Here is a 12,611-nt window from a genome sequence, read left to right as displayed (position 1 = left end):
AACAAAATTCAACAATAATTAATCTTGTATGGTAATAAACATTTTTTAGTATAAAAACATACTTTGGTTTTCGTTACTATAATTATTATTTAGTTTAACAAGTCTACCAAATTACATTTATAGTGTCTATTAAGGATAGCCAGATCGAATTATGACTGGTTGGCTTCAACTGAGATTATGACCAGTTACCATCAGTTTGTATATATTATGACTACCAATATAAGAAAAAAGGGATTAGTTAATATATGTTAAAGACAGAGAGATAAATGACAAAATAGTCAACCCAGTGTTGTTTGTTATGCACTGAACAGGATATTTAATAAAAAGTTCCAGTGCGCTAATTATATAACATATAAAATATGAAATTTTTGCATTACAACAAGAGTAATTCAGTGAGAATTTTAAAAATTCAGGTGAAATTTTCTGATTTTAACTGCTTTCACTCAACCAAGCTATCAAAGACATTACTGTAATATTATTCTAAAATAATTAAACCAAACTAGCTGAAAATACAGGAGGACTAAGTCAGAAAATTGCACAACTCTGTAAAACGGAACTGTTTAGTTCCTTTTTACAGTGTTGACGAGGAAATGAAGGCAATCAGCAAGCAGCTGGGGCTGAATGGATAAAACACAAGATCTTTAGCACTATCCACAGGATGCAATCCAAAGCACCCAGTAAGCAGAACCAACCACCCTTAAGGATACCAGTCATAAATACTTTAAACTATTAACTTTGATAAACAAATTACTGCATTTAAAATCATTGTGAGCTTCATCAGTGTTAAAATTGCTAATTACAAATGAAAGTTTGTAAAAAAAAAAAAAAAAAAAAATCTTCTTACCTGACAAGAAGGGGAAACCAATCTGACAGTTTGCCCTGCAAGACTTGTAGCAACCTTAACTCCCTGTGAGGTTACTAAGGTGTTAGGCTGCACTACTTTGACAGAGGTAGGGGACGTTGCTGTTCCAGTACTGGTTGTAATCTTCTGGGTAGCAGCTGCTGCTGCTGCCAAGGCAGCAATGCCTGACATTCCCCCTGCAGTGGAGGTGGCAGTCGTCGCTGGAAGACCAGCCCTCAGTATTTGTGTTGTTTGTCCACTTGCCCCTATTACTTTAATCTGACCAGCCCCTGGGGTTCGCACTCTAACAATATTCCCTCCAGCTGCTGAAATACAACATACCAGAAATCACTGTACTAAATATATTTAAAACTAATACATAGTCTACTTTATATTTTATTGTAAGTACTTTTTCATATTCTGCTAAATTACAATTGTTAATGTTTAATAATGAAAATAAGTTTTCACTGTACTTAGAATAACATTTTTTTTTATATTTCATACAAACCTATTAATCATGTACTGTAAGTATATACATATTCATGTAAATATATACATATTCATGTACCAAAAGTTTCTAGATTTATCTGCCTTTTGTTTTTTAGAAAGAAGATAGGTCTCTCAATATGTGCACCATCTGGATCTACAAGTACATCTCAACCACCCAACTTTTCATATAAGCCGTATGTGAGGCAGAAAGATTTGGGGGGAAAGAGAAGGAAGCATTTATTATACAATTAATGAGTTTGTATGAAAAAGCTTTTGTTTTAATCGTAATTTGTTTCATCACAAGCTCATTAATCATCTATATGCCCCAACTAGATAAGAAAAATGGATGCTGATGGCCTCGGCATGTCTGAATAAGCTTATACTTGGAGACTTTGAGGAGTCAGGAACCAAATCTCTGATAGCTTATATCTTGTAAAAAGTACAGTCAAAACCTAAAACATAAAGAGTCTGTAAAAGGTATAAGAGGTATTAGCAATTATCAAAAAGGTCTACATTTCTTGAGTATCATGAATAAAAGTTGAAGTAGTTATGAGGTGGATGGATGATGAGTCCCACCTTACCCAACCTTCTACACCAAAAACAGGTAACCATAAAAACCAAAGCATTTCAAACCATAAATCCTCAACTGGCCATTATTAGATCAATGACCTCACCTCGCAGCCAAGTCCTGGCACCTCTTTAAGCCAAAGATGTTCTTAAGTCTACTGGCTAAGGCACAAGTGAGGGGATTGTCTTGAGAAAGATTCAATGGCAGATTGATGACATCTCCTACCCTTGGCTCTGCTCCATTCTCTTGCTGCAATCTCCAGTATTTCTAGAGGCAAACCCCACTGGCAGAACCATCAGTGCATGCCATCCACTTCCTGGAGCCATCATGCTGGTGGTAGAGGGATGTCTGGTGTCCTTTGTTGCCTTGAATGTGGAAAATCAGATTGTCCTGGCCATTGGTCAGTCTACTGGGTGTTGCCTGGTAACATGTAGAAGACAGTGGTATTTATGTTGAAGATCACACCCTGGTTACTGTCAGAGTAAATTTCTATCCACAAGAGCTCCCATACAATGCTCTCTGAAAACAGGAATGGGTCAAAAAGTTCAGACACCCAAGATCCTTCATATTTGAAGGGACTAGATCAGAGAGCTCCTTATTTGCCACTACTCTCTTCTACATCAGCAAATTTGTCAGGTATGTGACCATATGAATACATAACCAAACAAAAGCACCATCCTTCTAGCGTTCACTATCTCTGAGGATGGCATGTCCCCCTCCATGAGAAGCAAACTGGTTGCACCCAACACACTCCTGCCAATTAGACACAGCAAGGATCTCCTGAAGAAATTGATGAGATGTCTATCTCAGGCAGCATGTAAACTACACAGTAGTGCCAAGCACTGGTGCACTTTTTACCATTTATTGCTGAAGACAGTAAAAAGAGGAAGTTGCAGTAGTTGGACAGCAAGATAAAGATTCGGACAATAAATGAGGTGATGTACGAGAATCTAAAAGTGAAAATGAAAAACCCAAGTTGTACCAGAAATAGCAGTCAAGAGACAACAAAAAGGAAGAAAGAAAGCAGGAACTGAGGTAAAGAAAAAGGTTAATAAGTGAGTGCACAGCTATGGGATGATGGGTTGCTACAAACACCTTTTATTAATGCTTACCAGGCACCATGTGAGGTGCTCAGACAGCATTAACCCTTATAAGGAAAGTGACTGGGATGGAGAAGCAGCTAGACCATGCTTCGCATTTGCCATTACTGCCAATAAAAATGTCAAACCTGTGAAAGCAGCCTTTAATTTGATAAACACAATGTAACTGCTGGTCTGGCATAAAAAAAAAAAGTGTGGTGGCCAAGAGTTGGTTATACTCTGTGCTGGTTTCTATTCTTTCCACTCTAAGCCTCACATCAGCAAGTGTCAAAAACAGCATCACACTTTGACATATTCCACTGTAATCTGGACACTTTCCCCCATTCAGCCTCCTCAAGCAACCACTAGGAAGGAATTTAAGCTTCCCATGTGCATAATAGGCACATATTTGGTGGGGTAATTCATACCAGGGTCACTACCCAATATGTGCATAACATGTCCCTTCTCTGAATCACAGCAAGCCCTTTTAAGAGTCGAGGGTGCATTTGGCATGGTCAGCATCTGCAAGCAACATGAGTCCTCAGTGTAACTGGTAAAAGATCAGCTGACCTCTTATTCAAGTTCACAGACCAAAACAATCTTCGGCAGTGACAGCTTCCTCCTCTTTCACCCATCACATAGATGATGACAACATTGCTGGTAAAGGGATAGCTGGGGGACAGCGACAGGTGAGGAAGTTTAGAACTCTTCTTGGTTGAGGATCTAATTGACTGCTTCTGCATGGTAGGAGACCCAAGTTGAATACAAACCAAGTCAGCTGAAGTGTAAATCTCTCTCAAGGTCCTTAGGACAACTGCTATCACCATGCTTCTCGCAACATCTCAGGCTGAAGACAACGTGCTCTTGCCAACATCCTTGGCATAAGAACTCACAGTGCAATACAAGCCACTGAGTAAGGAGAAATGGTCATCATCAGAGGTCTTCCCACAGTCACTATTGCCATGATCCCAGTCACTCTCCCTCAACTGCACGAGTGGTCAAAGCCTCCGATGAGGTTTCTGAAGGATGCTGTCTTGGAACAGTGACTGTCACAATGTGAATATCTGAAGACATCACAATTGGTATTTTCCCGGCTTGTGGGTGCAAGTTGGAGTCAGTAAGACTGAAGAGAAGAATATCAAATTCTTCATAATTCCTCAAATTGGCTGAAAATGGATCTCTGCCTGTACAGTGACCATTGTCGAGAAGTTGAGAGGGTAACCGTTGTCTACTATGGCTAGGTAGTGAAGTGTCCTCAAACCAAATTATTATTAATTGGTTTAACCAGACCACTAAGCTAATTCTTACTTAACTCTCATAAGGCTGGGCTGCAAGACTTTTCATTAGTAATCAAGTTTAGATTTTACTTATTAAAATATTTTCATAATAAAATTGTTTCATATATACTTACCAAGTAATTACATAGCTATAGTTTCTAACCTGCGAGACAGCCTTTCAAAAATCGCAGTAACGCTTCTGTTTTTGTGTAGGTGACTAACCCCGCCCACTAACAGGGAACAGTAGGAACAACTAAGCAGAAGAGCTCAATTCGTTTGTGACCTTATGTCCATAGAAGGGAGGGTGGGCTCTGCTTCTGTAATTACTTGGTACGTATATATGAAACTTAATTTTGTGAAAATATAATTTTCATACAAGTAACTTACCAAGCAATTACATATCTGAATCCGACATTGAATGGGGGTGGGATACATGGGCATGTTCTATTCCAAAACATTAAGGTATGGTAATGACTTTGAAATAGAAAAATTGCTAGCATTGAAACAAGGCCTGTTATTTCCTTATCTGGTAAGAGAGCTACTGCAGGTGAATACTGCCTCTATTTGGGGCTCATCTTAACCTGTAGTGGTGTGGTGATTGAGCCAGAGGTCGCCTCTACGTAAGCGGAGGATAGGCCTGATCGCTGACAAGACATACACAAGTGCCCTTGCCCTGGGCACAGTACCAACATAAAAAATAACCAGACAACACTATCACCTACACTGACAAAAACTGCAACCCATCCACTAAGAATGGTGGGTACCCCAGGTACAAAGTACTCCCAGGCTATCCAAACTCAACATCCTACATCAAGACAGAGAGACAGAGGAGAAAAAGAGTGCTTCCTATGCTTCTTCCCCCAATACCATGCCAGCCACTGATAATGGCCCCAAGGTACTGCAATTCTCAAACACTATTCCAACTTCTTTCAGGTAGTGTGACATGAAGATTGATTTGCATTTCCAAAAGGTTGACTGCAGAATGGAAGAAAGGGACACATGCATGAAAGCGAGAGAGGTAGCCACTGCTTGGACTTCATGTGCTTTCACCTTGAAAGGAGGTGAAATGTCCTCCTGAATCTGAGAAAGCACCTCATAAATCAGGTCTCTCAGGAAGATCGACAATGCATTCTTAGAAAGAGGGTGGGAAGGACTCTTAACAGAACACCAGAGGTTGCTGGATGGCCCTCTGATCTTCTCAGTCCTGTGGAGGTAATACCTTAGGCTCTAATGGGGCAAAGAACCCTTTCTTCTTCCTCCGGGCCAAGGATTTCCATTAAATTCTTAATGTTGAAGGAACCCAGGGCTTGGATGGGTTGTCATTCTTGGCTGGGAAACCTAGGGTAAAGGTGCAAACTGCATCTCCTTGGGAGAATCCTACCCTCTTATCGATGGCCTGCAGCTCACTGACATGTTTGGCAGTAACCAAAGCCTGTACAAGGAAGAGTCTTCCAAGTGAGATCCCTTAGGGAAGCGGAACAAGGGGTTCAAAAGAAGGGCCTGTTAGCCACTTCAGCACCATGTCTAGGTTCCAAGAGACCAAATCGACCTTCTGCTTAGACGTGTCAAATGTCTTGATGAGGTTAAGATCCAGGTCTCTGTTTAAACAAAGAGGTAAGCATGGCTAGGTAACCCTTAATGGTGGAAGGCGACAGACTCATAGAGGTCATCAGATAAAGGAGGAAATCCACTATTTGGGTTAAAGATGTCTCAGAAGAAGAGACATGTCTGAGACACAGTCTGCAGAAAACTGTCCACTTGGCCTGGTAGATGCTGCAAGATGACTGGCATCTGCATCTTCCAATAGCCTCTGCAGCTGCTCTTGAAAATCCTTTTGCTCTGACAAACTTCGAGACAGTCTGAAGCCTGTCAGGGCAAGAGTGGCCAACACTTGGTGGTATCTCTTGAAATGAGGCTGTTTGAATAGCCATGGTTTTTGGAGGAGGAGTCTTGAGAAGTCCACCAATAACCACAAAAGGTCCGGGAAACCACTCTTTCAGGGGCAAGAAAGGGCTATGAGGGTCATCATAATGTAGTGATGTGGCTGGAACTTGTTCAGCACTTCCCCGAATGATTTTCCGATCCACTTTTCTGCCCCTCTGATACTCCACTTCTCCCAAAAATGGAGAAGTTTGGCTCCCATTGGCACACACAGGACTACTTATTCATTTCTTAGGCACAGACTTGGAAGAGCCCCTCTTCATAGCTTTGGCTGAGAACCGGACATTGGGGTGGGATCTAGGCTGAGACTTGTGTTTACTTCCATGAAAGAGATGCTGCTGGAGAGGAGAGAGAGTCTTAGGAACGAACACCAACAAATCTTTGGGGCATTTGGAGGATTGTGCCAGAAGATCCTGAGTGGACTTCTGGAGGTCCAAAGCAATTTCCCTCACTATGGTCTGAGGGAAGAGGTGAAGAGGATCCAGAGGCAAAAATAAGAGAGCTGACTTCTGGGTCTGTGTGATTCCTTTAGTGGTAAAGGAGCACCAAAATTCTCTCTTCTTCAGAACCCCCAAAGAGAAAAGAGCTGCAAGTTCAAGAGAACCATCCCTGATGGCCTTGTCTGCACATGACAGGACTCCTAGCCAGTCTGAAACAAAGCTTTCCTCCAAGCCCTTGCAGTCTTCAATTTTCTTGGCAAGCGCTCCAACTGTCCAGTCCAAGAAACTGAAGACCTTAAACACTTTGAAGAGGTCCTTGACAAGGTTGTCAAGTTCTGTTGACGAAAACATTATTTTCACCAACGCGAAGAATCGATGTGGTTGGAGAAGTCCCCTTGGGAGGAGGCAGTGACTCTCAAAGGAGCTTCCCCAGTGGCGTAGGAAAGATATCTCCTATGGACTTAGCATGTGGGGGGAAAAGGCAAAGGAAGCCTTACCTCGCTCCCTCTTGGCAGAAAGCCAATCTCCAATCTCCTTGAGCGCCTTCTTAGATGACGAGGAAAGACCAATCTTTGGGAGCCTAGACATGTCATCTGGGAGGCTCCTCATCAGGAAGGTCAATGCAGGTGAGACCGGGGCAGGTGGTGCAAAAAAGGAAGGAAAGCTTGCCAACAGATTATGAAGAGCTGCATAGGCTGAAGGAGGAGCAAGGTCTTGGCCCAAAGCAGGCGTTTGGTGGTCAGGAGCTGTAGACAGGTGCTGGAGTTGGCGCTGGGCACTCGGGAGCTGGCATGGGGCACTTAGGAAGCGATGCCAAACGCTCAGGAGGATTGGTCACTTAGACAAAGTCGACGGGCATCCGAGAGGGTCCGTTGGGTGCTTGGAAGCCAAGTAAGGGCACTCAAGAGCTGGACATTCAAGAGAGAATGTCTCCAGACTATCCCATGCAGAAGGAGGAAGCCGGGTCAAGGCATAGACAGAGGGATCCACAACATAGCTGCAGGAAGGCTGTGGGCTGCGAGTCGCCTCCTTACATAGCTTAACAGGTAGTAAAGAAAAGCAGTCAACTTCATCTGCGTGCCTCTTCAGTGGTTGAGACGAATCGTGAAAGCGGTTGCAGCGCCTCCTTTCAGTGCTGGAATCCTTGGAGCATGGGCAAACCCCACTGACCTCCCTTTGGACTTCCAGTATGTCTTCTCCCAGGCTTAGGGGAGAACCAGCGGGACAAGTAGCCACCTCCTCCACTTGCACAACACTGTCACTTGTCACTTTATCTTGAAACACTTTGTCCATTAGGGCCTTCAGGGATGCCCCTATCTTTGCTACTGTATGCACTACCAGGTTAACTTTCTTGTCAAACCTGGATTTGAGACTGGCAATGGCATCAGGGTCAGAAGCATGGGAGTCAGGTACAGGAGTAGGTGGGTTAATAGTCGGAGGGCTAGGAACAGGAGAAAAAGTGGGAATAGGGAAGAAGGAATAGCAGGACTATGTTCTGATCTAGGTTTAGGCGTAGAATCTAGGCTAAGAGATGCTCTACTCTTGGCTCTAGACGCCAACTTTCTCTTCCTATCCCCTCCTAGATGAGATTTAAGAACCTTCCACTTTTTCCCATTCCAATCCTTACACTCAACACAAGTATTCTCCTTAGTATACCTGGCCCCTACACTTACTGCAAATAATATGCAAATCACAAGAGGATTTACTAAGTCTGGTTTTGCAACCTTCGCTACAGTAGCAAATACCAGATGAATGTGAATCAGACATAATCTAATGCAAAAAGCTACAATGTTGACTGTCAGCTAAAAAAGCCTGAAGGCTACTCAAAAAAGCAACAATACTTCACCAATTTCCAGTAAAGAATGACCAAAAACCTGATGAAAAAGCTAAAGCAAACCCCCGATGTTTGGTCTAGAGCCAGCAGAAACGAACTGAGTTGTTCTGCTTAGTTGTTCCTACTGTTCCATGATAGTGGGCTGGGCTAGTCACCTACACAAAAACAATAGAAGAGCCACCGCGATTTTTAAAAGGCTACCGCGCAAGTTAGAAACTATAGCAATGTAATTACTTGGTAAGTTACTTATATGAAATTACAGCTTTTTCATAATGTTATAATCGCATTTACCGACATGGAGATTCTGACAAAATTTGTTTCAAAATTGAACATACATTTTCTATTATATTTTGGACACAAAAATTTAACTGTTAGTTTGACTTAAAATTCTGTACATACAGGGACTGGATCATGTTGGGTATTCGTAAGATATCCACAGGTCAAATGCTAGGGTACAGCTGTGGCTGCAGGTCTGTTAACACCTGGGTTTGCAATTATGGTAAATACACTGTCAGTCATTGGTGCAACAAGCATTGCTGAAGATACAGTCATTGGAAGAGCAGCTAGTGCAGGAATATGGCAGAAAGTTATAATCATCGTGTTTCGGAGGCATCTGCATAAGGCCTGTCAAAGAGGAAATAGTTTCCTTAAGCCAGGCCATGTATACAGTCAATGCAAGAGAAGAGTGCACAGGTAAAGTAGCAGGTAGAAATGGAGAACGAATTAGTAATTAACAGTGGTATAGCACTAATCTCAAAATAAATACCTGGGGAATTGTGTAAAGACCTGTTAACAGCAATGCAGGTTCTCCACAAGTGAGGTTATTGATTGAAACATACCTGTAGATGGTGCATGCATGAACACAGTACCTTTTATGTCTGGTAGAAAAAAAGACTAGTGTACTAAAAAACATTAAAAATACAAATACATTCATTCATATAACTATGTGAGCAGACAAAGTTGTGGTAAATTACATCTGAAATCTTGCTAAATATCTTAGAACATGCAATATGAAAAAGTCAAGAAATGTCTCCAAAACTAATAAGTAATTTGTCAGAGTCACTTGAGGTTATACATTTAGACAATTTCTCCTGGTTGCCAATTAAAAGTCGGACTCCTGGTTGCCAATTAAAAGTCGGAGTCCTTCAACTGTGCAATTAGGCAAAGTAAAGCAATACAGGCAGTCCCTGGTAAATGGCAAGGGCTCCGTCCCTGGCCGAGCGCCGCTAACTGAAAATCACTGCTAACCTAAAATCGGCGATTATAGTGCCGAAAACCCTGCTTAACAGTGCCATTAACCAGAGACTGGCACCGAAATCCCCACTTAACGGTGCTGTTAACCGGAGATCGGCACCGAAATCCCTACTTAAGAGTGCTGTCAACCAAAGATCAGCGCCAAAAATCCAGTTAATGACATTGCTAGCCAAGTGCCACAACACTGAAATGCTGTTAACCGATGGCGCTGGTAAGCGGGGACTGCCTGTGTGTGCTTATACTTATACATATAACATTGATGATAAATAACTAAATATGTATACAATATTGTACTTTTGACTCGGCAAAACCTCTCCTGAAGGACAGTTTTAATGCTGTGCTTAGGATTAAAAATTAAACTTGTAAACATAAAAGACACAAAAAACTTTAAAAGAATGCATTTCTAAAATATGCTAGTTTCATATGAATAATCAAAAGCGTCTTATGAAAATAACTGTAGCAAATTGCTTGTTGCCCACAAGACGTCAGATTGCCATTGGTGGTAATAATTTTAACTTATCAACTGCCAGAGGAGCAAATTTCAAAAGTTAGATTAAATTGCTAATATGATTTCATATCACTTTAGGTAAGCAGCTTGTAGTTGTCTTATTACATGTCAAAGCCTGCTTAGATCAAAACAATACTCCAGCATGGTATATTGTAGTTCTAGCTTTCAAAATAATCGACAGTCCAAGAGAGCAAAACTGAGCCAGCTTCGCATAATCACATCCCATTGTGTTAAAAGGTTTTTTGTGTGTTACCTAAAATATTAAAATATCTTTACCTACCTCTTACAGTCTGTGGAGACGTGGGTGTCATTGAGGTGATGGCACCCGGAGTGCTTGGTCTCAAAACTGTTTGAGTTAGAGTTATGGGTTTGTTGGCCGGAGACGCAGGTATACTAGGAGTAGCCGGTGAGCTGGTTGGGGTTGTTGGTGTGGACATGGTTGTTACAGGTGTAGGTATATCATACTTTTGAATCTGTTGGGGGAGAAAAAATTGAAACCTAAGTGACAGAGCAGTCTCCATAAAAAATAACTCAATCTGTCAAATTGTAAACCATACTGCTCTTGAGTAATTCAAGTTCCCTTGCGACTGACATCCAAACCTTCCTGAAATTTTATTGATCCAACTGGTTTTTAAAAGTGTACTTTATTTAAAATGTTCAAGAAAACATTACAAGTGCAATCTTGAACTGGACCAAATTATCCTAAGAAATTTGACCTACTTATGCTAATTGCCTTCAAGTAATAAATTTGTAACAAATCTTAGGTAGGCAAGCCACCATCTGACAACCCAATCTAATAAGGTTTTAATCACACACAAATGGGAAAATTACCTGAAGCAGATATGCATCTGCAGTAGGTGTAGATCCCCAACAGACTTCCAAAGTGGTAGTTGATGCTCTTACAAGTTGTACTCTACCAGGTGACCCAGGAACACTTGTCTCCAGGTACCACAAATCTTTGCAACATACCTAAAAGCAAAGTTGAGAAATAATGAAATACCTTGCTCCATTTGTGCTTTGCCCCTCACCAAGCTTCTCCAAGTTGTATTCGGTTATATAATTAATTATTTTATAGCTATGTACATTCAACTAGAGACAGTAAAAAAAATATATCACACTGTCACTGCAGAGTTTAAGCATTTGTAGACAGAAAGACAAGATATCACGTGTATTATTTTTTAACAATGAATAAAAACAGAAAAATAGTCCATATTGCAGTTCTACTTTTATTATCATTGTTATTCAGAAAATTAATCCTATTCATATGGAACAAGCCCCACAGGGGCCACTGACTTGTAATTCAAGCTTCCAAAGAAAATGGTGTTCATTAGGAAAAAGTAAGAGGAGGTAAAGGGAAATATAGAAAGAAGAGATCCCACTTATTAGAAAAGCAAACATAGATTAATAAATCAATAAACAGATAAAAATGTATTAAAATGCAGGGAGAATAGTATTAGGGTAGTAATGCATTGCATCGTAGCTTGAACCAGAGAAGTTCCACAGCATCCCCACAGCATCCCCTGCAACAGTGGAAATGTTCAGGAACTCAGAAATTCAACAGTGTGAGAAATAAAGGGTCTCAGGAACTCAGAAATTCAACAGTGAGGCACATTTACTGCTTTTCACTGAATCTGGTTGCTCTCAGCAGGTAAAGGGGATCAGGGATCAATTGTGAATGTGAAAGATCTCTGTTCAAATACAACCTATGAAAAAGTGGCAAATGAGACCATCTGTTGATGATCCAAGTCACAACTGCTACTATTAGGAAACGGAAATCTACCACCACGAACCTCTCTATCTAAAAGAGGTTAATCTCTGGCAGAAATAGACATCCACACTGGAGAACAGTATTGTAATAAAGGAAGCACAAAATACCTAAAACGGGTTACACTGATTTTATCACTGATAAATATATGAGGCCTTACTAACGATACCCAAGTTTTTTGTGGCATTTGCTGAAACTTTCAATATATGTTTCTCAAAAGTAAGATGGGAGTCAAAAGTTACACCTACAGTAGTTGAAGCTTCACACTACTCAGCAAAATTCCATCCACCAGATCCAGACCAAGTCTCAATTGAGGCTGCGGGCAGCTTCATTACTCATAAGTGGAAACTTGACTACACCCACATGTGTTGCATCATTGGCATACTGAACAATCTTGTTTTCCAGGCCAACAACCATACTACTTGTATACACTTAAAATAACAGTGGACCAAGAACATTACCCCGTGGAACTCCAGAAACAATAGGTCTTGGTTCACTAAAGATCCTGTCCATAGCAATATATCCACACACTACAAGATTCTGAAGTTTATAAATAAGTGCCTTGTGATTTACTAAATCAAAAGCAGCACTAAATCCATCTGAATTCCTCTGCAC

The 12,611-nt window shown here is 41.1% G+C and overlaps 1 protein-coding gene across 1 annotated transcript in view; it reads right to left on the bottom strand.

The window, feature by feature from the left end:
• Hcf (Host cell factor) overlaps positions 1-12,611 on the bottom strand; it is a 96,046-nt gene that overhangs the window by 40,480 nt on the left and 42,955 nt on the right. The window contains exons 6-8 of the mRNA XM_067104524.1: positions 11,063-11,200; positions 10,512-10,704; positions 845-1,167 (exon numbers count right to left, since the gene is read on the bottom strand). Of these exons, the coding sequence (XP_066960625.1) occupies positions 845-1,167; positions 10,512-10,704; positions 11,063-11,200 (654 nt within the window). The remainder of the gene's footprint in view (positions 1-844; positions 1,168-10,511; positions 10,705-11,062; positions 11,201-12,611) is intronic.

The sequence above is a fragment of the Macrobrachium rosenbergii genome, chromosome 5, assembly GCF_040412425.1.
Source record: "Macrobrachium rosenbergii isolate ZJJX-2024 chromosome 5, ASM4041242v1, whole genome shotgun sequence".
NCBI lineage: Eukaryota > Metazoa > Arthropoda > Malacostraca > Decapoda > Palaemonidae > Macrobrachium > Macrobrachium rosenbergii.
The sequence above is the reverse complement of the archived record's forward strand: the minus strand, read 5'-3'. Positions and strand labels throughout refer to the sequence as shown.